At 45.2% G+C, this 26,859-nt stretch overlaps 1 protein-coding gene across 4 annotated transcripts in view; it reads left to right on the top strand.

The window, feature by feature from the left end:
* TPCN2 (two pore segment channel 2) overlaps window positions 1-26,859 on the top strand; it is a 675,604-nt gene that overhangs the window by 538,259 nt on the left and 110,486 nt on the right. For 2 of the 4 annotated variants that reach the window (XM_069623452.1, XM_069623450.1), the window contains one exon: window positions 26,027-26,107. The exons of the other annotated variants lie outside the window; for them this stretch is intronic. In XM_069623452.1, coding sequence (XP_069479553.1) covers window positions 26,027-26,107 — 81 coding nt within the window. The remainder of the gene's footprint in view (window positions 1-26,026; window positions 26,108-26,859) is intronic. 4 annotated transcript variants of the gene reach the window in all.

Here is a 26,859-nt window from a genome sequence, read left to right as displayed (position 1 = left end):
AAAGGCTTATACATGCATAATTTGAGTATTTGGATAATGAAAAATCTCCTTTCGTTATTGTGTACTGGGAAGTTGCGTACATTTTCACTAGTTTTAATATGCCATATGTAGATGTCTTCTCTATTGCAGCGACCAAGCTTTTGCAATGGCAGTGAAATAAATCTGGAAACTGATATTTTTGTATTGACTGTGAAAGCTTGTAGAAAAAAATAATTCTGACATAGCTGTTTGGGCCCCAGTTGCTGACAAACTGAAGCAGACTACATCAAAAACCTATTAATGATCTCTGAAGATGATTACACATGTCCTAAAAAACCTGGGCCAAATCATCTAACTGCACAATATACCACACACCACTTACTGTGCAACAGTCAAAATAAAAGGGGAGCTCAGTACACATGTAAGCAGATGTACTTTCAGCTAGTGGATTCATAAATATTTGCTTGACTGGACTGTTCTGTTTTAGCTGCCAATTTGGTTTTTGCCAAGTGATTTCCTCTTTCTGGGTAATGGGCTTTCTGTACCTCAGTACTGTGTTGGGAGGTAACTGCAGCTTACCAAACGCCACTCGGGCTTCTTGTGGGATATTTTTACCTATGCTGATACGCCTCACTGCACCGCTTTGCCAATGGGGAAAGAAACAGCCAAAAATTGATGCGCTAACCCCTGTGCGTGCAAGAATCTGCAAAACTGCGCATGGTTCATAATCACAAAAGGCTGCACACCTCTGCCACACACAGGTGTAAAAACAGACCTCACTGCAGGAGAATGCCAGTGGGTGCTGTTACATGTAACATGAAGCAAGGCCACAGAGGTGGGCCAAAAACTGAAAATGCCTTTTTAAAATGATGCTTCCCCAACCCATTGCAACCTTCAAAGTGCTGTTTTGGCGCTAAAGTCAGTCATTTTCCAAGTGAACTATTGAAATTAAAAGTGTGCTGAAATCACAGATCATCCCATGTGGCCAGAAAAGCCGGGCCTCACTGACTGACAGCAGCTAAGAAATGTATTTCATGAAAAAGGCAACCCAGCAACATTTCTTTGTTCCACGGGAAAAGTGTGATTAAAAGTGGCAACATATAACAAGTTCAGCTGTGCAGAAAAAACTCCAAGCAAAGGCTGAATACTTATTTCCAGACTGCAGACAATTTCCAGCACTCAAGGACAGAAATGGTGCTGAATAGATGTGTATGCTGCAGTGGAGAAGCTGATGTAAAAGACTCAGTTTAAAAGTGCTTTTTCTCTAAAGAAGTGCAAAATTTGCCTGTTTAAAACATGTTTTTTGTGAAGGGCTTAATTCCTTTAATTGTCAAAATCCCCTATAAACTCTGTTCATTTTATATCTTTTAAATGAAGATTGTAAGTGAATCCTAAAGTAACCAAGTTTAGAGTTAACTGGTTAATTCTGATTGGACAGTGCCCAGCCTGGGAAAGATGACACTTCATGTTGACACTCTGCTGCTACCAGGAAGGCTTAATGGATGCTGGAGGTTCTCGCATATTTAGAACAAAGACTGCATTAGACATTTGTCTTTGGCTGAGCCAAGGACAATGGAAGGCTGGGCACTGATCTCTTCTGGTGAGGGGCAGGAAACTTCCCTCTACACCCCACCCCGATCAAAGGGATTTGACAGCTGTTGTCTGTTGAAAGGAGAGAAAAATAAATGCTGAAACCGCCTTCTGAAATCTGTTGTTTAAAATGCCTATTTGTGATTAAGTTTTGAAAACCTTTAACTTTACCCCAGGAAGGAGGACAAATCTAAAAATTGGTAGTTCTAAATCTAATTTTATGCTCTTTCTGAGGCGACGTTAGTGAAAAGTGTACTACATAAGCAACCAAAGTTACACCAAAACCCTAATTGTGGCAAAACTATTGATGTTGCAAATATGATATTGTATACCCATGTTCTAGGGGTAATCGGCCAGATATGTATTGAATAAGAAATTGTTAGGCCAAACTGTTAAGATTAAAATGGACAAAATTCCACAGAACGACAAAGACAGCTCTCACAGAGATGGGAATTGGACGTAAGGATAACTCACAAAATATATAATGTATGTGTCTGATTTTATTAGGGGGCATAATTATAGAAATGTGCATTTGTGCAAAAGTTAAATAGTGGTTCAAATCAATGTGGGAGTTCCTAAATCACATCATAAAGATGACAGCTCTTTTCTGACTTACAACCAGAACAAGGCAAGGGCCTTTGACCACTCACAGCCGTGGGGGTGTGGTTTGAAATTATGCCCCTACCATAAAATTTGTGATGTCACTTGGCATAATAAATATAGGAACTTCACCACACATACACACACTAATTCCTGACTTCATCCTGATTTCCACGCAGCGCTTTGTTCTGACTTCTTCATCTTGTCCTGATTCCAGAATACTTTGCAAAACCAAGGCCGAGCATTAGCTGAACTCTTCTTCAGCTAGGCCCAAATCCAACCATCCTAAACTTCAGGAAAGAATAATTCTGATCCAGTCTGGCTTGCTACCATTAAGGCTTGCCTGCTGAAACTTGCTAACCCACTAATCTACCGTGTCTAGTGACCAGAAGGGCCAATCTGTCATGATGCCTACCTCTAAGGAGCCAGGCCGGGCCCAGCAACCCCAGAGGCAGACATCATTTTCCCCCAGGGAAGTCTCAGCGGGCCCAAGTCGGGGCCCTTTGGACTCAGTCCTGGCGCCTTAGGCGCCAGGCTCATAGCGGACCCCAGTCCTGGCGCCTTAGGCGCCAGGCTCATAGAAGAGGATATGTGTTTAAGTGCTTGGGTGCACACTTACCTGATGCAGACCTTGCTGCTTCATCCAGGCCCTCTTGAGGCCTGAATGGGACTACTTAACCTGTAGGACTACTTCACCACCCGGGTGTGGTCGGGGAAGGATACATACCTGATTGGTGGAAGGATACATACCAGGAACTTCTTCCAAGGCTATTTAAACCCCACCCGAACAGCCACACATGCTTCGCGTTGTTCTGCACCTAGCAGCTGGACGCTCACCGTGTCAGCTCCTGCATCCTGACTTCAGCCACGCCTGCCAGCACCCTGGAACACCTGCAAGGGGAGAAAGGAAGAGAATAGGAGAAGAAAAGCCCTTACCTGCTAAATCTGCATCCCGGAGTCATTTCTCCAACGGCCCTGAAAAGGAAGACATCATTTTAAAGGCATTTCGTTTCGATCGCTGCAGCGCTGCATTTTACTCACCTTTGCAAGGCGCTTCCATCTTCAGCAGCGATCTTCCGGATTCAGCTACGCCCCGGCGCCTAGAGGAAAAAAGACAAGAACAAAGGTGAGAGGGAGAAAAGGAATAAGGAAAGCTCAGTTTCCTTTTAAGTCTTACCTGTTGGATTATTCCCACTGCATTTCGGGTCCTGCCGCTTCCTGGCATCTCCGGACCCCGGCCCCTATGGGGAAAAAAGACAAAGACATTGGGTGTCTCCTTTACCTGTTTCCGGAGATATTTCTACAACAATGGGTTCGAATAACCCGGTACAAATCAATCTACCTGGACACATGCCTTTGGCCCCGCCGGAACGTTTTGCGGGGGATCCCAAGAAATATGCCGTTTTTATGAACCAATGCCGTTTACACTTTTTATGCAGGCCCGGGGCCTTCCCCAACGACCAGACCAAAGTAGCCTTTGTACTATCTTACCTCAGTGGCTGTGCTGCTGATTGGTCTATTCCATTGGTAAATCAGGATGATCCCATTCTCCGGGATTTCCAGGGCTTCCAGGCCAGCATGGAAAGATTGTTCGCTCGACACTCGCAGGGACAGGCCCTTGACAACGAACTGCTATCCTTACGACAAGGTAATCAGGTTCTTTTGTCCTATATCGCCACCTTTAATAGACTAGTTGTGGAAACCGGATGGCCTGAAAATAAAAGGATCACATTGTTTCATCGAGGCCTGCGCGGAGAGCTTAAAGATGTTATAGCTCAAATAGTAGATCCACCCCAGGCCTGCGCAGACTACATAGACTTAGTGGTTCAACTTGATCACAGACTTCAAAATAGAAAAGCAGATCGGCTCAAGTATGAAACCAGAGTACCTATCAAGACCCACGTTAACTCCAAGAGTACTGACGTTTCCGAACCTATGCAAATTGGCAGTGTTAAAGGACCATTAACGCAGAAGGAATGAGAGAGAAGGCGACAAATGCAACTTTGTCTGTATTGCGGAATCGTGGAGGAGGTATCGTGGAGGGTTGGAAGGGAGTGGGAGGCTTGAGCATTGTTCCACAGTTGGTAATACTCCCTTTTCACGCACAGGAGGGTATCCAACGAGCCAGGGAAGCCAGAATAGAGGGGCCCTTCCTGTCCATCTTCAGAGTTCTGCGCCTTCGACGCCGCGCCTCCGTGGGAACCAGGTGAGCGTTACACAATCCAAATCCAGTCTGAGGTGCAGTTCAAATTGACCAGAACCTCCCAGCTGACCATCCTGCCAGAGGTGCCCTGCTGCCGGTAGACCCGATACGGATGACCAGAACCCTGAAGGTCCAATCTTAATTTACAGTGGACTGCAAGTATAAACAGGAATCATAGTAACCCGTAGTATATATTTGCATTGTCCTATCCCAATCTCAACCATCCCATCTTTAACTTCAGAACCCTAATATTGTCAGAACCATTCTTGCACCGATTTTTCTCATTTGTTTTACAAAGCCATAACCTATTAGTGATTTGGTTAAATAAAGTAATTTCCATACAAAATGGAAACCAGAGTATCACATGTGAAGAGTTACAATCGGCCATGCGTAACTGTGGCGATTCATGGGTGGCATTCTTTTTCATAGTCATTAATATAGTTTAATAAAACCGATCTGTCATTTTTAAAACCGAATTTCTACTTTTCTCTGTTCTATTTTTTCAAAAACGCCTCTCTAAAACTTCCATAACTTCTTCAATTTTATAGCTAGAGACTTTATTTCAACTCTCACTTAAACCTCAGACCCTTGGCTACATCCACAACTAAAAACAGCATATTTTACCCGTTTTTATAAAAAATGGCATAGGGAAATTTTACAGCTAATTTGCATTTTACAAAAGTTTTACACATGTCTTTTTCCATCCAAAGTGTTTAACTTCCATTCCGATCTAAAGTGTGTACTGTTTATCTTGTAGCTCATGGTTGTTAGGGCCTGTTTCGTGTTGCTCTCATAGGAATTTTCATCAATTTAAAACATTTTGCACACTTTTCATTGTTCACAAAGCCATTTCCAACTGTCAGTTTTTAAAAGTATCCAACTTCCAAAAACGTTTTCTCTCTTGTTTGGGGGAGGGAAGATAATATTCCAGCACTGTATTCTGTTCTTTTATTCCTGAATATCTGCTACTCACTTACATCTGTGTAGAATTGCTCATCTGTGAATTAAGAAATTTGCAGGGGGAAAATGTAACCTAAGTGCTATCTTTCACAAGCCCAAACTGTTCTTTTTCCTGTGTTTCTATTCTGTATTGATCCTAGTGAATTCAATTGCTTTACTTATTTTCTGATTTGTATTGTCACCACATGGGAGATTGCTGCCCCATATATATACTGAAGATTTTCCTACCGATCTATCCTCATCGGATGTTGACACTATTGAAAGTGAGGGTGAACAACATCCCTCTAGAAAGCTTAATTTTTTAGAGGAGATGAGACTGTTGGGTATGGAGGGCAGGTTAAACAGCGGAAAGAAAGCCAGAGGCCGAGGAAGAGGAAAACCCCCGGGCCAAAGAGGCCGAAAAAAACAAGGAGGGGAAGGCGTGCCTCTACATCAAAAGTGGACAAGCCGGAGCGATTAATACGCCCTGGAACCAAGAAATAACACTCAAAGAAAGGAACACACTGGATATGTCCATTGTTAACTTGTCCACACATCCCCTTACTGCAGACGAAACCAACATATTACAAAAGGGCCTCAACTTCTGTCCCTCATCACGTTACAACTATGCTGAAACTTGACAAATACATGCGCAAAGTCAGATTAAAGAAATGTTTCGCCATGTATCTGCCGAAACCTAAAACTAATCTCCAGGGGGGCACTGAAGTTTCTATTCAAGACACGCTTATCCTTAGAGATTTGGAACATCAGTACTCTGACAGTAATTCGGTTACTGATGCTTGGGACCAAGAATCTGCCTCCATGTATGTCGATACTTCCTGGCCTGGAAAGACTTTGCTCAAAGTTAAGTCAAGCTTCAATCCAGTATTCAATCCTGGTGGTCATGTCGAGGCCTTCCAGGATTTGGTCATTGATGACTTAAAAAAGATAGGAAGCAACGAGTGACTTATAAATCTAACCTTACAGAATTACAACAAGGCACCATGGAGCGTTTGAGTATGATGACTGACCTTATTATTAAACCATCGGATAAAGTTATGAACATTGTCCTTCTGAATCGCGTGGACTATGTCAAAGAGGCACATAGACAATTGTTGAACAAGGACTGTTATGCCATTTTGCCTGGTGATCCACCAGAAAACATGAGTGACACACTAGGCCATCTTTTACAAACTTGGAAGGAGAAGGATTTATTAGACAAGGATATTTGTTTATACTTACATCCCAAATTCCCTGTGACACCGACTATTTATTTTCTGCCAAAAATTCATAAGAGTCTTATTAGACCTCCTGGCAGACCAATTGTCACACTATGCGGGGCCTTGTTAGAACACACTTCAAGGTTCATAGACGAGACTCTGGTATCATTTGTTACTTCTCTGCCTTCTTACTTGAGGGATACCAAAGACTTTTTGAGTCGCATAGATGGCATTCCATGGGAATCTACCTTCCTACTCACAACACTAGACGTGGTTTCTCTCTACACGTCCATAAGACACAGTGATGGCCTGAAGGCTTGTGAATATTTTTTGCATACACGTTCCTTGAATTATCTTCAACATTCTCAGATGATTCTTGAGATGATTGAACTCTGTCAAAGAGGAAACAATTATTAGTAAGACAAACAGTTCTATATGCAACTTCAGGGGACTGCGATGGGCTCCACTTTTGCTCCCTCCTATGCAAATCTGCTGATGGGTTGGTGGGAGAAATGTGTAGTTTGGCATCCAAGAAACAGTCACTATACATCTAAAATTGCCCTTTGGCTTAAATATATAGATCTACTGAGTGAGGAACTTCTTGAGTGGGGATCTCATAAGGTGTACTCTCGCGACCCGTATGTCAGTGCTTTTAAGGTTAGCAATGGTTGTCTTATTTTATTCTGGTGTCGCAAGGGTGTAGGTCAACACGGAGACATAGAGTCCCTCAACTCCGTTTGCAAAGTAAGCAGTAGTTTGTTTGTGTCTACACCTCTTTGCGCCAAATTTCTGATCTGAATGAATCAAAGTACATAGTCAAGTTTCTTCAAGCATATTTTCTTAATTTATTTGATATATATTCTGCCCATATGGATGACACGTGTTTCGGCGTTTCTTTGGCGCCCTTTTCAAATCCGGGCTGAATGCAAGCGTAACATGTAATAAAACAAAACACAAAATATAACATATGAAATAGCATTTTAGCATATTTTGTAACACATTTAGTAGTTAGAATAGTGACTTAGGCTGTGTAGTATATCCTTTGAGCATTCTCAAATTACATGAACACCTAAAAGTGCAGCACCTCTTAGTTACCTCACATGGTTAAAAATAAATCCATTACAGTGACTATGTTAGTTTTTAAAATGAAATATGTGCAATCTGAAAAAGAAGTAAGTATGGGATGGCATGGACCTAACAATTTTTGGCTGTCAGAAAAGCATGTAAATTTGTTTTCTTACCCTTATTGAATGTAATACGAATCTCCCTTTCCTTATTTCCGGGAATTAGTTTTTAGTTGAAGTGTATCACGGTAGTTCCAGGGTTAAATCCCACCTAAAACAAATTTGGTTATTCTATTATGCTAACATTAGCCTTTTAACCTTCTATCGGATTGATTCTTTGTGCATGATTCCCTTGCATATATTTAGACACATTTTAAACTCTGGTAAGCATGACTAGTAACATCTTTCTCATTGAATTTGCATTGGATGCGGTGTAAGCGTCCAGTGCGTCTGGCTTCAGAGACGCCCGCCATCTTTCTTTTCCGCATGAGAGGCTTTGTCAGGTCAACAGGAGCGTGTCTGTCTCCTGTTCCTCCCACCCCCGCTCATGGCCCGTGTCTGCCCCACCCCCCGCTCATGCCTCGTGTGTCCTTTCTGTCCCCCCCACCACCGCTCATGCCCCGTGTGTCCTTCCTGTCCCCCCAACCCCCACTCATGCTCCGTGTGTCCCCTGTTCCTCCAGCCCCCTGCTCACGCCATCGCACACGGTGGCCAGCGGAGGGCCGAGGAGCGGAATCTGCCGCACGAACTCATGTCCGTGCGGCATGTCCGTGTTTTTGTTTGTCCCCCCCGCTCATGGCCCGTGTGTCTCTCTCCCTCCCCCCCATCCCCGCTCATGCCCCATGTGTCTCTCCCCCACCCCCGCTCATGCCCCGTGTCTCTCCCCCCCACCCCGCTCATGCCCCGTGTCTCCCCCCCACCCCCGCTCATGCCCCGTGTCTCCCCCCACCCCCGCTCATGCCCCGTGTGTCTCTCCCTCCCCCCCACCCCCGCTCATGCCCCGTGTGTGTCTCCCTCCTGTTCATACCTCGTGTCTCTCCCTCCTGCCCACCCCTGCCCCTGCTCATGCCTCGTGTGTCTCTCCCTCCCGCCCACCCCCCGCTCGTGCCTCGTGTGTCTCTCCCTCCCGCCCACCCCCCGCTCGTGCCTCGTGTGTCTCTCCCTCCCGCCCACCCCCCGCTCATGCCTCGTGTGTCTCTCCCTCCCGCCCACCCCCCGCTCATGCCTCGTGTGTCTCTCCCTCCCGCCCACCCCCGCTCATGCCTCGTGTGTCTCTCTCCCTCCCGCCCACTCCCCGCTCATGCCTCGTGTCTCTCTCCCTCCCGCCCACCCCCCGCTCATGCCTCGTGTCTCTCCCTCCCGCCCACCCCCCGCTCATGCCTCGTGTCTGTCTCCTGTTACCCCCCACCCCCTCTCATGCCCCGTGTCTCTCTCCTGTTTCCCCCACCCCCCGGTCATGCCCCGTGTCTCCCTGCTGTTGCCCCCCACACCCCCTCATGCCCCGTGTCTCTCTCCTGTTGCCCCCCACTCCCCTCTCATGCCCCGTGTCTCTCTCCTGTTGCCCCCCACCCCCCGGTCATGCCCCGTGTCTCCCTGCTGTTACCCCCCACACCCCCCCCCGGTCATGCCCCGTGTCTCTCTCCTGTTCCCCCCACCCCCCGCTCATGCCCTGTGTCTCTCTCCTGTTGCCCCCCACCCCCCTGCTCATGCTTCGTGTCTCCCTGCTGTTGCCCCCCACCCCCTCTCATGCCCGTGTCTCTCTCCTGTTGCCCCCACCCTCCGGTCATGCCCCGTGTCTCCCTGGTGTTGCCCCCCACCCCCCTCTCATGCCCCGTGTCTCTCTCCTGTTACCTCCACCCCCCGGTCATGCCCTGTGTCTCCCTCGTGTTCCTCCCACCCCCCGCTCATGCCCTGTGTCTCCCTGCTGTTGCCCCCCCGCTCATGCCCCGTGTCTCTCTCCTGTTCCCCCCCACCCCCCGCTCATGCCCTGTTGTGTTCTCTTTATACACCCCGCCTTCCCTTTCCATGGTGGCCATCTTGGTAAAAGATTTTCCTTCCTGCACCGGGACGCCACAGGCGTGGGTGTTAGTCTTAGCAGTGCACGGTGGTGGCGCGAGTTATGGTTGCTTAGCTTACCATAACTGGCGGATTTCAAGGGTTTTTCAGTTTTACTTGGAACCATAACGTCCCTTTAACAAAGTTTTTTCACTGAATATATATATATATTTGTGTTTAATTTGAATTTTAAAATAAATAAATATGTACCTGTACAAACCAGCCTGATTCCTGGTCCACTGTGACCTGGGGGGTATTTTGAGACGGGTGTGATATAAGTGGTATATCACTCAGAATATTGAACCTATAGACACAATAAATAAGTGTTTCATTTGTGCATTACATGCTAGGCGAGACCCGGGTGTGTGCCTGATTGAAATCCTTAACATTCACAAACCTTTTGTATGTCAAGTTCAATATGCAGTTTAAGCCAGTTATCAGCTCCTTTATGATTAAGAGGGTTTTCCAGATCCTACTCTGGTGAGGGGGTTCTGAGAACCCAATTTAGGGTTGTTGTGACAAGGTTACACTAAGCTTTGACCATGAGCAGTCAGGCTTAGACTTGCCGTGAAGTACTGTTAATGATTACAAAGTCTAGTAAGTATTACAAATCAACACAAATAAGTACAAACAGTACTATTGATTAAACACACAAATATTTGCTTCCAACACACTTTTTTTTTTTTTATTTTAATAATTTTTTTGTTTATTATGGTATGTAGTATACAATCATAAAGTCATAACTTCATAAACATAATGCAGTGAATCCTTAACAATAGTGTAGATTAAACAATGATAAAAGAAAGTGTTCTGAGGGAACAAGTAATTTAGTACACTGTGTATAATTAAGAGTTCAACACATGAGGAACAAAAGTGTCAATGCAATTGAAAACATACACGAAACAACCATAGCACAGAATTGTGCTAAACTTATTATAGAACGATTTCTGCATTATTATGTCTTACGTGGGGGAAGACAAACACAAGACTAACAATAACAAACACGAGATGTGAGGGGGGGGAAAGAGGGGAGGTAGATATCAATGAAGAGAGGCACCTTGGCATATATTGCAATAAATATACAGTTGAGTGATCGGATCAATATTAGCATAGAAAAATCATGGGGGCATCAAATGAGTATGAGATATTTCAGGATGTCACATTCCGTGTGTGGTTACATTAAAGTGATTCAGATAGCGAATGAAAAATGACCATTTAGCATTAAATTTGGGTATAGAATTGAGATGGTTTGCCATGCACATTTCCATTTTTTGCGTGAGACATATATTGTTCCACCAGCTTCTTATAGATAAGGAACGAGAATCTTTCCAATTGGCGGTTATGCACTTCCTAGCCAAACAAATAAAAAGATCATAGAGCTTGGATGCACAAAAGCTTCAAAATTCTACAACATTCTAATATCATCCCTGAAGTTGTGCTCGATACGGCACAAATGGGAAGATGACTTTGGACACATCTTAAACGAACACACATGGTCTAAGCTCTTCTCTAGAATCAAATATATCTCAACATCAGCAAATAACTCCCAACATTTTTTCTTCTTTATACACAGAGCTTTCGTCACACCAACCAAACTATTTCTATCCAATATCAATAAAAATGATAATTGTTGGACATGTGGAGTCACTCCTGCATCGTATGAGCATATGTTCTTCTCATGTCCCTATACCCTTAAGTTCTGGCAACAAGTGTGGAAATACCTTCACTCCATTTTTTTGACTGATATACCACTTTCATTTGTGAATATTGTTTTAGGTAGTCTTGCTATCACCACCCACTTCCAACACACTTCTAGGTAAGCATAATCGCCATGAAACAAATGTACACATCCACAGTTCACGAACACCAAATGCTTTACATGCCACTTCAATATTTACTGCAGTTGGACATATGCATATAGACTGTAAGATTCATAAGTGGGGGAGGGAAAGTATAGAGATCATTTCACAACCCTAAAATGGCTATGATACTCAGAACACACAAGAACAGTGCGTTAGACGTCCATCCCTACCCTTTCAAATAGTTCGTTGTTTAGAGGCAGGTGGCCCAATGAAGCAGGTTTCTATAGACATTTATGTGATTAATCCAATGGAGTCATTACTGTTTCCCTGGCGGTGACTTCCTTCCATGTGTCCAGGGAACGGCAGCTTGTACTTGATCCTGACCATGGGGGTGGCTATATGAGGGATGATCACATTGGGGGCTAAAACCTCTGGAGAGATGTCATGGCTTCATCCAATGACATCCCCCATTGTTCTGGAGGATAACCCTCCCATACCTAATATCCTCCTGGCGTATTGTCATAAATCTCCTCATACTCACATGAAAGGTAGTAAAACCCTCTTTTCAAAACCTATAGGCCAACCTTACAACCCTGATTTGCCTTGTGAAACTTATGAAAACACCTTCTCCAGTTCTACCTACCAATCGTCCAGGACTGACTTGCCCTTGAAAACCATTAAGAATGTTTATCCAAGTTCAGGTGCATAATGTCAAGAATGGACTTCCTTTCCCAAAATTTTCAAAAATTTTGGGATGAGGAAGAGGAACTGAACAATGCAGAGCGGAGAAGGCCATAAGCCCAAGGAGTGCTCTTATTATTACGCATGCACTCCTGTGACTGGGACATTTAAAAAGCAGAAACCTGCTTCTGGTGGGAGAGAGCTGTGCCTCTCTGTGCGGATTCGAGAGGCTGAAGGGCTGAGACAGGTGGTGCAGGAGTGGGGGGGAGGGCAGTCGGGCAGCTCCAGAGCCAGGGAGAAAGAAGCTGCCACGCTAAGAGGACACTGTGCAGGAATGACACAAGCCGCTGACAGACCCCTAGTTGTTTGCAGTTATCAGAAAGTAGCATCTAGCTCACCTGAGCCTGGAGCAAAGCAGATGAGCACAGTGGATCCTGCGAGAGATGGGAAAGTCAAGAGGAAGCGGTGGCAAGAAGGAAGCAACTGAAAGACTGTCACCGGTTGACCACGGGAGAAACCAGGAATGCCAATAAGAACCGGTGAGTGCACCCAGAGACATCTGGGACACAGTTTGTGTATCAGCATCCATGCTGAATGCAAGCAATAGCAGAGAAAGAGAGAGAGCAAGCTTGTTAAAAGGGGAAATGAACTATAGAAGTATGTGAATGTATTGCAGGTTTATGGGAAATATAGACCGGATCATATATTAAGAAGATACATTATCAAACAAACTAATTGTGCAAGTCTGGGAGAGGGTAGGCAGCCCGTGTGAATACAAGAAGCCCTGTCAGGAGAGTATACCATGCAGGTATAAGAAATGTAAAAAAGTAAAAAAGGGTTCTAAGAAGAAATATCAGGACTAGGAAAAGGATTGCGTTAACCAGGAGAGAAGGAGCCAACCCCCTGCCAGGAAAGTATACCAGGTATCCTGAAAGAGACAGAAGTACAACACCACACAGTTGTGTGTGTCAATGTTGTTGCTGGTCAAGAAAGACACTAAGAACAGTAACTTGTGAACATATCAAAAAGTAAAGAAGATTCCAGCGGAAGGGAAAACACTCCCCTCCCCCACGAACACCCAGTGCAAACATCTTTTATCCTTGAACTTTTGTGTTGGAGCTATTTATTCTTCCTTTTTCAACACCTTTTCTAAACCTCACAAGGCTAAAGACATTGGCATCTTCGCCTTAGAATTTAGTTTATAGTGTGAGGGTCAGAATAGAACTTTGGACACTGCAGTTTAATTTTGATCATTCTGACACAGACCGATCCTTAATTTTTGGTCTAGGTAGGGAAATTCCTCTTGGTGCAGTGTCAGAGAGGCATTTTCCCAACCCTTTTTATTTTCAATAAGTATTTAACCAAAATCATAGTACATTTCTGTCCGAGTTTCATTCCTGACTCCTCACATTTAATTTAAAACGTTCCTAGTCACTCTACCCCTACCTACCTTGAAAGTTATTAGTCCTCAAGCTGAAGGGGACCATAGAGAGGACTTTAGAGTCTATGGCTGACTAAAGTAGTTGCTATTTAGGATAGTACTTTGCACCCAGTGCAATTCAGTGGGGCTAGGAGTGCTTGAAGAGAGACCCACTATCTCAACTCGAGCATTCTAACTTGCAAAACTACTGACACCGTGAATAAGGAATCAGTGAGGACAACAGAAATGACCATAGGCTTTGTTGTCGAAAGCTCACTTGTTACGGGTGAGAGGCTTTCATCGATGGCTTGGTCAGGCTGAGAACCTAGGACATGATGAAGACTTCTCTTTTTCGGTACCAACAGCATGGGAGGACCTCCCAGGGCCAGCAGACGTAGGTGCGACTCAGGTTAGACAGGCACTCTGAAGCAATGCAGTCTGACTTTGGTTCAAGCATGCCCTTCTTGATGGTGGCAAGTGGCAGCACCAGGATGGCTAGGTTCCAGTAGAGCAGTCAGGATGCCAGAAAGGTTTCCAGGGACAACACAGCAAGTTGTTCATGCAACAATCCAGTCCAGTCACAGGACAAATGCTGACCCAGTGACACTCTGACCGCGGGAAGGCACCCGTGTTCATGTCTCCCCTGTTGACTTGAAGGCAGTGGTGTGGGGTATGTAATGATTGGCTTTACCACTACTGGCTGCTGCAGCAATCCTCCGGAGGGTCTTTGTTGGTCCTTCAGCTTCAGATGTTTGGATCTTGTAGTCCACCATCTCGAATGGCTTCAGTTCCTCTCCTTTTATTCAGAATTTGGAACCCCAGACAACCAATCGAAGTGACCTGCAGTATTCAAATAGGTAGGTTATGGACAGCCTGCCACCTCGCCAATCTGCCCAGCAACAGGAGAAAATCTTGCTCAGTGTCGATTGGAACCAGACTGTGCCAAACCCAGTTTAAGCCATTTCATGCACAATGCACTGATGTGCGTAGGTTCGGACTGTGGCATAAAATTGTCTAGGGCACCAATGAAAAAATGGGCCAAAAAGTAGGTTTTTTGATAAAAAGTGATGCAAGTCTTGCAATTTTAAAGAATATTTATTTAGCAACAGTGGTCAAAACTACTTTACTTTATTTCATTTATATAGTGCGCCATGGGACCCAAAGGCGTACGGGCGCTTACAAAACAAACATCAAAACATTCAAGAGCCTAAACAAGCTCTTAGGGATGATACATTCAATGTGAGTGAATTTGAATAAAACTTAGAAAATGTCAAATACCAGGTAACAGAGAATCAATAAATCCGTATAATTGAGGAAATATGGGTATGGGGAAACGCAGAGGTGCACCCTAGCATACCTCAGATGATCAAATTACAAGTCGAGGGCCCTCTAGGAAAATATTTACAGCAATTAAGAAACGCAGGTAAGGTGCTGTCCCCGCAACCCACTAAAACACAATCGCTGTTAGGTTGTGAGCACCAATCACTCTGATCCATTCTACGCAGAATGTTTAAGTCAGTGCGTCTGATCACCCTTGGTCCAGTTCTCTGCCGTAGCCAAGCCAGGATCTTATTGCGCAGACCTCTCTTGTCTCTTTTCCATCTATTTTCCGAATGTTGTTTATTTTTATTTTTAAATAACTTTATTGGTTTTTAACAATATAAACAAGACACAGCAATATCAATAAGACATTCTCAGTTGTAGATTTGGTGTCTATCCCCTACTTCCCTCCCTTCCCCAAGACCACGGGCAGTCCATCAGTGACCTTCGTATCAGTTTACGAGCCAGGGCTGTTGCTTCTGTCTGAGGCGCTGTCCGGTGCTTTGGGATGAAGCAACGGTACTGTTAGCGCTACCCAACGCTGTAGTTCTTCCCTAGAGTCTATTCTCTGTTCCTGTATTGCAATTTTCCCATGCTCCGGTCTCGGCAGTTATCCACTTGCTAAGATCTCCCCACCATTGTGCCTCACTAGGGCATTTTGGGCTTTTCCATCCCATGGCTATGCGTCTTTTCGCTGTAATGTATATTAGATCTCTGAGTCAAGACTTGTCTCTGTTAATCTAGATTCCCGTGCATTTGTGGAATCCGTCTAGGGTCTCAAGGATATAAGGCAGGAGGTGTTCGGGATTGTGTAGGTACAGTAGTGTGTTGTCAGCATACATGGAGACAAGGTGGGTCACACTGTCTATTTCGATACCTCCATCTGCGTATTCCTGTCTGAGGTAGGCAGCCAGGGGTTCGGTGGCGGTGATGTATAACATGGGGGGATAGTGGGCATCCCTGTCGGGTGCCTCTTTGGAGGGACCATTTGCTGGAATATGTCTTATTCGTGCGAACCCTGGCAGTTGGATTAGTGTAGACAAGTTGGATCCATTTCAAAAAGACTGGTCCTATCCCCATTTTTACCATGGTGGCATACAGCCACTTCCACCGCACTGAATCAAAAGCTTTGGTAGCGTCTAATGATGCGACGGCGTATTTTTGGGGTCTTAGTTCTGTGCTATATATGACATGGTGTAACCTGCGCAGGTTCTCGGTGCTAGAGCGTCCCGGAACGTAACCTGTTTGGTCTTGATGGATTAATTGGGGAATCACTCTACGCAGTCTATTCGCTAATAGAGCGGTTAAGATTTTACTGTCTACGTTTAACATGGAGAGAGGCCTGTATGAGCCACATTCGGCTCCGTCCTTACCGGGTTTGAGCAGAGGGATGACCACGGCCTCACTCATGGATTCAGGAAGGGTAGCGCATTCGTAGGCCTCGTTAAACTGGGTCAGCAGAGGGGCCAGGGTCTCCTCGTATGATTTGTAAAACTCCCCAGGGAGGCCATCCATGCCTGGGGTTTTTCTGGATGGTAGGGATCTGATCACAACTTTTACTTCATCTGAGGTGATGGGCTCATCTAGGGCCTCTGCTGACTGTGGGTCTAGTTTGGGTAGCTCGATGACGTCAAGGACGTCTTTGATTTCAGTGTCAGTGAGGGGGCGAGGTTTCAGAATGAAGGTTGCGGTAAAACTCGGAGAAGACTGAGCTAATTTCCTCTTGGGTATGTGCTCTGGTGCCGTCAGGCTAGAGTATGTGGCAAATAAGAGTTCGTGGGGTCTCCCTCTTATAAAGCCAGGCTAAGAGTTTCCCGGGTTTGTCACCTAAGTCATGGGTCCTTTTGATGTACTTGGCGTAACTCAATTTCCCCAGGGATTCCCAGTGTGTTAGACAGGTTAGCTTCAGCTCAGTTATTTTCCGCAGGTGGTCTGGGGTTAAGTCGGTTCTGTTCTCTAGTTCCCCCAGCTCCCTTTCAGAGCATTCCAATGAGGTTACGATGGATTTTTGGGCTCCTCCTATAGCTGCAATCATCTCACCCCTCATAACCACCTTGTACGCTTCCCATGCAGTGCTCACGTGTTCAAAACTATTCAAGTTTCTCTGCCAGTATTCCACGGTGCAGTCTTTTATATGCTCCCGAAAGGCTGTATCTACCAGGGCTTTGGCTCTAAGCCTCCAGGTAGGCACTGGGGGTCTGGGTGGGGACACTTCCCAGGTGACGATCAGCGGAGAGTGGTCAGACAGCACTCTCGGCAAGTACTGTGCATCGCTAAACATGACTTGTTGCTCTTGGCTTGCAAGGAGATAATCTAGCCTAGTGTGAATGGAGTGGGGTGGAGAGTAGAAGGAATATTCACGTTGTTCAGGGTGCAATTCCCTCCATAAATCCCGAAGCAGTAGCTGGCAGGTTAGTTTAGATAGTATTTTGGCGGGGACGGTGTTTTTGTTATCTGATCTGTCCTTTAGGGGGTCTAGGGCGCAGTTGTGGTCACCCCCCCCAAATCATAATGTTAGCTCTAAAAGGAGTGAGTGGTGGGTACAGGGAATGGAAGAAAGCTGTTGCGTCGTGGTTAGGTGCATAGGTGCTAATCGGGCATAACTCCCTGTTTTCAACGGTGCCATGTATGAGCGCCATCCTACCCTCACCATCTGTTTTGGTACTTATCAGCCTGAAGGGGATGGTCGGGTCGATCCATATCAGGACCCCCCTGGCGTAGGAGGAGTAAGAGGATCCAATCAGCGTACCCCGCCATGTCTTAGCTAATGTTTCCAGTTTATTCCGGTTTAGATGTCTCTCTTGGAGCATAGCGATCCCAACCTTGCACCGTCTCAGGTATGTATGGATGCGGCGTTGTTTAACGAAGCTGTTCATACCCCTGATGTTCCACGTCATTACCTTAATCTTGTCCGCCATGGGCATGAGGCGGTCTGGCGATGGTTCCCGGCGTCCTTTGAGGTCTAGCTGATGGCTCGTTGTATGTGAAATTTCTCTGTGGTCTTGTTGTTGTTTCCCGTTTCAAAATCCCAACTTTGGTACCAACACCCCTTTTCCCTCCCCCGATAACTGTAAACTCCCCCAACTTTGAACAAGTCCATCGGGGTTTCCCCCGTTATGACAGTCCCGTTTCCGCTCCGTTTGACCACTCATTGGTCTTCGGGTGCCCTACGGGCGGGTGAATGTACCCTAAAGGAACTTCCTGGGGGTAGAGGGACAATTGTGTCCGGTGTCTCGCTGAGAAGGATCATTCCAGCTGTACCAAGGCTTTATCATTCTGCAGTTGGGTTATTGTAGATAGAAGGATTTTCCTGAGCGTAATAGATATGGGCTTAGCGCGGCCTCCGTTTTTTGTCTTCGATGTCTGGAAGTTGCTGTCCATCCATCCAGTCTCGGCCTGTGCCGGTGTGTCGAACAGGTGGGCCTTGTTATTGTGTATAACTTTCAATCTTGAAGGGTATAACAGCATGTAACGCAATCCCGCTGCCTTCAGTCTGGCCTTTGTGTATATGAATTGCGCTCTTTTCATTTGGACCTGGAAGGTATAGTCTGGGTAGATGGCAATATTTGCGGAGTTTTTTTGGATCTGACCCCCTGATCGCGAGACAGCCAAGATGACCTCTCGATCCCTGTATTTGAGTACCTTCGCTATCGTTGGCCTGGGCGGGGTGCCCGGTGGCGGTCTTTTTGCAGGGGACCTTTGGGCCCTTTCCATAGTGAAGCGTTAGGAGAGCTTTTCCGCACCTATTTCCTGCAATAGGAGGTTCTCAACATAATTCATGGGAACCGGGCCTTCAATACCCTTCAGTAATCCCAGGAGGCAAATGTTGTTCCGGCGTGCCTGCCCTTCTGCCTCCTCGGCTCGATCCTCCAGATTCTTGACTTTGTTGAAGTTCATCCACATCATGTAGGACTTGGGTTTTGGCTTCTGCATTTTCTCGGACCTGGGTTTCCAATGTTTCAGTTCTGCTGGCTAAAGAGCGCACATCTTGGCGGAGGAGGCCCAGGTCAGTGGTGATAGCATCTATTTTATTTTCCATTGTGGCTTGGAACAATTTAATAGCTTCAAGGATCTGGGTATTGCTGGGTTCTGTTGTCGCTTCAGTGGAGCCAGATTGTATGGTTTCCGCAGTGGGGCGTTCGGGGCTCGCGGGGCCACTGGCCGTGAAGTTGTCGATGGTGGTCTGGCGCTGCTTGGACCGTGCACCCTTGCCAAACATCTCGCCAGGTGTGGGCGCCCCACCACCCAGGGTGCTGGTAGTGTAGTCCAGTGGTCGTAGGCGAGCGAGTTGGGGCAGTGTAGCGGATCTTTCCAGCCATCATCTCTTTTGTTTTGCTATTGTCACCCCGAGTGGGACGGGCATGCCCAGACGACATGCTGGGCCTAGAGACCCAAGCTACTCCTTACTGATGATGCCCAACAAGGCTGAAACATGTCTGGGGATGCTTGTGGTCTCGTGCAGAAGGGATGTGACCTAGCAGTTCGGGCTGGACTACCTCTTTGGGGTGGGGCCAAGCCTGATTTGCATATGGTCTTTCCCCTTCTGTAATGGCCAGGCGAAGACCGATGGTCTGGAGGGTTGCCCAGAGCAATGCCAGAGGTTAAGATTCGTTCTAAACCTTCCAGCCATCATCTCTTTTGTTTTGCTACTGAGCCGAGCAACGAGCAGGTTTTCAATGTGAGATCTTGTCATTTTAGTGCTTAATTGGAAGGAGGGCGATCGGAGTAGGTCAACAAGAGTGCATCAGTAAATTGGCATTTAAATCATTTAAGGCATCTTAGAAAATGGTTTCTTGAGAAAGGTGAGGTCTGGTACAGACTTGGAGAAGGCGATTGCAACCCTGTAGGTTAGGTTTCCACTGGAGGTGTCAGTTGTAGGGTGAATGTGGTGGGACACTTTACTGTAACTATCCCTGAGGTGACTGTTTTCGATTGTTCTTGACAGGCCCTGGATCGTTGAAGTGAGGGTTGATTTGGCTTGCGCAGCCCTGCAAACTGTTCTTATGGACCAGGTCATCTCCCAGAGCCTTGAATCCATAAGAGCATGTTTAGAAGGGTTTGGTGTTTCTGGTTTCAGGCATAGATTGGTTATAAGCATATTAAAAGGATACATTTTAAGCGATCAAGGACTGCATAAGGGGGGGGCTAGTCTTGTATCAGGCTGGGTACTGAGGAGGGAAGTGAAGCTGGATAGTGCAGGATAGTCTGAGAAAAATGTAGTGCTGTGCATCTGGGAATGCTATCCAGGCGAGACCATTCAATGAACGGTGCAGAAGGTGTCTCCGTAGGTTAATTCCCCTACTCTGGAGATCCTTGTGGTAGCCACGGGTTGAATTTATTTTAAACTCTGTTTAAACTCTTTATTTGTAAATATGCATTGTCAACTGACAGCAGTCACTTCATCAAAAGAAGAGAAAACAAGAACAGCCAATACAAGGCAAGAAAAAAAGGAAAACATCAATAAGAAAACATTAAAAAAAAAAAAACATATTGGCTCGTCACACAGCATCGAAATACGAGTTGGTATTTGTCAGCAGCGTCCCATCTCTGAGGAAGGTGCGCATGGGGGAGGAGCCCAACTGCTTACGACAGTCCCGTGTTCCAATGACTAGGATCATCTCAAGCGTATCGCACAATAGGTCGCGTGTCCATGCGACACGCAGCGACGGGTTCAAAGCAGAAACATTTCTGGAGCAGATTTTATCTTGCCAGACAGGCACTTTTTTTCATCATTCAGAAGTTGGGTAAAGCGTGCCACTAAGGTGTGTGCTATTAAAATATGGAAGGTTCATGGCAGGCATGTACCTCCGTTTGGTCTGGGACATACTAACTCAAATATTGTACGTGCAAGTTTCGGTCGTTAGCCCTTCATAGGTCGCTTACACGAGTTTGTATGTGCTGTGTTACAGTGCAATAAGGAGTGTTTATGGCAGGCCATTATTTCCCAAAATTGCCTGGCAGTCCGGCTCAGTCAGGGAATTGTTATGCGTGTATGATGCAGCGATTCATCCTTCCTTTAGGCTGGTGTTCTTACAGTGTTAGCTGTTGACGTAAGCTCTGTACTGGATAGATCAGTACAAACACATTCTTCAGTGAATGCTTTGCGCAAAGGTTATTTTTTGCCTTCCGAAAATGGAGATGATTTTCTTTTTTGTTTCGGACTAACACAGATGCAACTAATTAGCCCAGGCTGTGTGCAGTACTGTTTGTATTGCACTAATGGTGTCAGAACATGCTCCTTTCACAGAAACGTTCACCAGTCTGCATTTGTCATTAGCTTAATGTGACACTCCTCTTCTGAAGTCCTATGAGTTACCAACATTCCAGCAGCCTGTAATATCCAATAACAAAGTGGGTATCAGACGGCGATAATGCTAATTCCGTTTTGGTGGCATCCTGCCGGAATTACCAGTGGATACAATCAAACTCAGAATGAGGGCCTTAATCTTTCCCTATGCCTCAGATACTAAGCTGCCCTTTATACAACAGGAAGTTAAAAGGGTGCTCGTCAGGGTGTCAGGATCACTAAACATAATGACTTCTCCTGTCCAGAATCCTATTCTAACCTAGTTTCTTTCCCTACTACTCGAATGAAATAACACAAAACAACCAAGACATACTTTTGAGGCATTGCCCAATGAAAGAGTTGACTGCTGGTGACTGTCCCCCTTTCCCTGTGTCTCTTTATCATGCCTATTTATTTTATTATGTTCTACAATTATAAAATAACTTAACATTATTCATTTTATCACAACCCACAAGATGAAAACATGCTAAAATTACATTACATATCTTATAAAAAGCAAATCCTTCTGATACAATCAATATGACACTGTATAATTTGATCAAATTCATTACTCATAAAATTACATCAATCCTTAAGAATACTGCAGTGATTCTAAAAACGCAATTACTGATAGTACTGTAGAGGTAGTCCTTCCTGCCAGGAAATAACTCCAAACCATTTCTTTCTCACCCATGTCTAGTAAATGTTCAAATTTTTAAAACTGGTAATTCATTCTCTTACCCTGGATTGCCGGGGGGCAAGAGGTAAAAAGTTGTTTCAATGATTCTAGTTGACCTTTCCCTGTACAAAATCTACAGTCAGCTTGCTCACGGGATAAAAGACCACATCACGCTTGCACCACTGTTAAAACCAGATTCAACTTGAACCTTAGAAAACGCAGGCTGACACTTTATGCAGATAAATTGACAGATATGGGGCCAGATCCTCAGGTTTTTTATAGTCAAGAACAAGATGTTCCAGGGATTCGTAAGCTTCCATTTCGTCCATGGTAATTGCCCAATCAATCTCACAGAGAACCTGGTTCACTCGCCCCAGACTCTCAACAAGATCATCACATGATAACCCTATTTTCTTGAGCACAATGGAACACTGGCTAGAAAATTCGGGAAAAAAAGCACCCCCTTTCTCAACTAAAATATTCTTTAAATAACTAAAAAGGGAGTTCTTCACTGGTACTAAAATCTCATAAAAGATGGAAAGAAACTTCCACTGAGCCCTGCATTTCAATTAATATAATCCAAGCTCATATCTTATTGCCACTATCGGAACGGAACTTGGTATTCTGAGAGCACGTCTCCAAATAATTCTCCTCCAGAAGGGGCAATAAATCTAGGATACAAATACCATGGATCTCTATTCCATATAAAATCTTAGGGTCTATTTCCCGCCTCATAAAATGTAAGAATGGGAATGACTGAGAACTTTCCAAACCTAGAGTCCACCCTGCTCAGCTGATTGGAGAGTGCATTCACAGGCATTCTTAACAAATCTTTGGTGTGTGACTTGTGTACTTTAGATGTGTTTGGGAAGCCGGGGTAAATAAAACTATCTACTGTTTCTAATCGTTTGGCTTCCACTCGCCAGGTTAAAGCAGCAGTTTTCTTTTTTTTGTGCACTGCATGACCTTTGTGCTAGAAGCATTTACCGTAAGGGAGCTGGCGTTTGCATACCCAGTGAAAGCTGTAAGCAGATGTTGCAGGCCAATCTGTGTACAATCGAACACGAGAAGGAAGTTTGTATATGCTAGTCATATTGGTTTAAGCTTACGTATTTTCAGCATGGAAAATGCAGCAGCTTCAAGACAATCTCCAATGTCCGATAGAGATTAAACAGGCAGGGGGCCAATGTGCAATGCTACATGTTTCACCCAAAAATGTAGGCACATCACGAGACAAGGATCCCCTCTGCCCCCCAATCTAATCTTTTAGATATTCACTATTCTTGGGCACAGATAAAGTTTTGTATAACCAATCTTGAGACACGAGATTATGGTAGTTTGCAAGCATCTTGTTGGCGTGCAATGCTGTACCCGGATTAGAGTAGATCCTATTTCCAGTCTGATTCACCTTTAGGCCCATACACAATCTGGCGCACCCCCATTCATCTTGACAATATCGAAGCTGGTTGATAAGCTGCAATGGTCAACGTATTCTGTTCTAACAAGGTCAAGACATTTGCATTTTTCCAGCAGTGTGGCCTACAAAGATGTAGTCCAAAATAGATGAATTTCCACCATTAAACCAAGTATCATTACTCAGAACATCTCCCAGTATGGACCCATTTAACATGTACAAGCCAAGATCACACAGATTCTTTCACCCTTTATAACCATTCAATTGTTTCCCTGCTTTTAGGGAGAACAATTCCCATTCTGAATCTGGTGAAGGACCGGTTACATTCAAATCCCCTGAGAAAATGATTTTACCACTAGGGAAGGAATCATACCACTCATTTATAGTTGATGTGAGATGGTCCAAAACCCCATCCAAATCTCCAACTCCCTCGTGCCAGTACAAATTCAGTATTAGAAGATCTTGGATTAATGATGACGATAATCTCACATGAGTCGCCAGGATGCCAGAAGATGGTTGACCTGTCCCTACCTGATTTCACCAGGGTTAACAAACCCCATAGGGGGGGACCCATTTCCCCACATTTAGTTTCCTGAGAGCTGACTACAAAACTTTCTAGGGCTGGAATCTTTAAGAGCCAAGTCTCCTGAAGGGAAGCGATTTTGTACAATTTCAGGTAAAGCCTCACATGCAAATTGGTTACCAAGTGTTTGTCCTCTGGTGTTCCAGGCGAGTAACTTCAACAACCCATCCCTACTCTTCATGATTGGAGGATTGATCCAGTCCTACCCTCAGGCACCCTGCACAGAGATCCTACCAACCAGGACCAATCCATCACTTGATCCACTCTATCTGTTCCATTTTTGAGTGCCCGAACGTCTCGGCCCAGACCCTTGCTCACCTCGAACAAGATCATAATCTCTGAGGGCAAACGTTGAATAAGTGATCCCTCCTCATTTTTAGTCTGCCACTCTTGAGAGATATATCTAAACCAAGGGCTTGCACAGTGTGTCTTTCATTCATAATAGAGTTGAGGATTATATTAGAGCCAATGTATATCAGTACTTGATCTGTCGTAAAATGGTCGATTAAATCCATTTGCTCCAGATCTCTAGACATTAGTGCCTGTAGGCTGGAATTTCACCAAAAAGTCTATATTTGTCCTATTTTGGACCGGTTGCCTATTATCCGGGGGAGAACACATTCAATGATTATCTTAGCTACTCGTTCGTTTTATAGATCATTCAAAAACCGCCTCCTCCCATCTCATACATTTTTTCTTAAGGTAGTAGGTCCCACATATCCTAGTGGTTAAAAGGCGCAGTTGTTACTTTCACAGGCTTTCAATCACCTCATGACACTATACATTTGACTAGGGTGTTTCCCCAACCATGCATCTCCTAAACGAGCAGGCTCTTTATTAAATTATCTGGAGTCACCTACTCAAAGTTTCCCTTAGGGAAAGAATCTGTTACAGGAATGGATGCCACTCAGGGGGTGCTCTGGCACCCTTCCCAAGTAAGTTTGTCAGGGGACAATATCTGGCCCATTATTCACGCTCACTCCCCTTAACGTACCCTTAACGTACCAACAGTTAATGCATTTACCCTTTCAGCATCACCCGCCCTGGAACCATCCCAAGTCCTAGGATACATAAATGTCATCTGTAGTGCTACTGGTTTCACCAGACTCAACACTTGTTTCTTCGATTAGAACACAGTCCGCCTGCAAGTCCACCTGAACGTGTGGCTTCCCCTCTTTAGCAGCCACATGCCACATTTGGAATTGCCACCGCCACCTTTTCTAGGATCGCATTTACAGATGGCTGATTGAGCAAGGAATTCACAAATTTCCTCGAGGCCTGCTTATTCAAATTTTGAGATGACTCCTCTAGTACGGACGTTTTAGTCAACTGTATGGCATATTTCACCAGGGAGGTCATTGACAACTCCCTGGGCCAAGGAAAGAGAAGGCTCAATGTATGCGCCATTAAGTGAGGTATCAAGATCTACGATACAGTGCCTGAACACAATCCCTTTGTCTAACTGGTATAGTGTGACCACATACCAAAGTATCACAAATGACACTCAGAACTCTGTCCCCCCGGACATGCTCATCGCCAATGCAAACAAGTTTATCAGCGAAGTCCCCTCCTGAGATGGATATAGATGAAGGACTTTGATGAAATAAAAAGTCCCTCACGTTACTATGCACCTTAATGTTCTAAAATTTAAACAGAAGGGACTCCAGGAGAACAAAATGGTCCTTGTTTCTGCTTTGATTTCCTCGTACAAGGAAACCAATATGCAGAGAACCTGGTTGATGTCAGTCAATATATCGTCTTGCCCAGCACCCAGCCTATGATCCATGTTTCGTAATACTGCAGAAAATCTCCTGGGAGGCACTTGTGTCAGGGTTGACATGAAGGAGGAAATTGAGGAATCTGAATCCTGCTGGCCCAAAATTAGCACATCCGGAGGTGTTTCTGCCATTGGAGAAGTAATCCGGTAAGGTACATATGAAATGAGTGTATCAGATGCCCCCAGGACCTTTTGAACAGATTCAGGAATATCCTGGTAGTGTGGTCCACTGGCAGTCACCACTCCTCCCTGGCAGTACCATCTGGTCTGAGCATGCCATACGGTTATTGATAACCTCTGGTACTGCTGTATTCTCAGGAGTAAGGTTTGAGGTAATGATGTGATTGGGGGGGTGGGTGGGAGTTCATTTTGCAGCCTTGGAACTGGGCTTGAGTTGTCGGTTTATTGTTGCAGGTCAAGCCAGCATTGCAGTATTCCGTGGTGGAAAGAGGTCGCCGCTGTCCACAACACTGTCCACAAGGCAGCACTGATCTGGTAATGTAGTACCCTCCCCCAGTGATGCGGGCAAAGGGAGGCTTACCGCCAAAAACATGTCTTGGTCTGTAATCGGGTTGTGAAGGTCCTGAGAGGTTGTAGCCAAAAGTACACCTTTTTTAGGGCCACTCCTTTAATCATACATATGGCGGTGTAAGGTACTCATGGTGACAACAGTAAAGACAGACACAAGTGATCACAGTTCAAGGGTGTTTATTAAACTGCAAACGCCTAATCTAAACATAAATCTAAGATGGGAGGAAGCTTCCACCATGAAATGAAAAATAAGGCAGTCCTTGTGGCGTCTTGTCAAATCAAAAAGGGCCTATACTAAAAAAAAAAAATACTATTGTCAAACCTTACAACTACATACAAAAGAGAGTGGGGTAGGATTCATAAGAAAGAAAGGAGTGTTCACAAATGTCAGGATGCAATAGTCGTTTTGAGCACGGGACAAGGGGCAACCTTTGAGCACAACACACTTCTCGAGCTTCTGCAGCACGAGACGACAGTTCAGTTCTTAACTTCTTAGGAGCCTCGATGGCCAAGTATCTTTTCACTTGAAAATCTCTTGGCTTCGAGGGTCAGAAAAATAACAAAGTTCCTTTCTTGTGGTAATTAGGGTAATATTGGCTCACCCCCGATTCCCCCTCTTCCAGGCACAGACCCCTCTCGCAATACGGAAGTTAGGGTAATATTAGCTCACTCATGAGTTCCCCTCAGACCCCGCTCGTTTCTCAGCCTCCCTCTGT

Source organism: Ambystoma mexicanum, chromosome 11 (genome assembly GCF_040938575.1).
Source record: "Ambystoma mexicanum isolate Mex_15411 chromosome 11, UKY_AmexF1_1, whole genome shotgun sequence".
NCBI classification, from domain to species: domain Eukaryota; kingdom Metazoa; phylum Chordata; class Amphibia; order Caudata; family Ambystomatidae; genus Ambystoma; species Ambystoma mexicanum.
The sequence above is the reverse complement of the archived record's forward strand: the minus strand, read 5'-3'. Positions and strand labels throughout refer to the sequence as shown.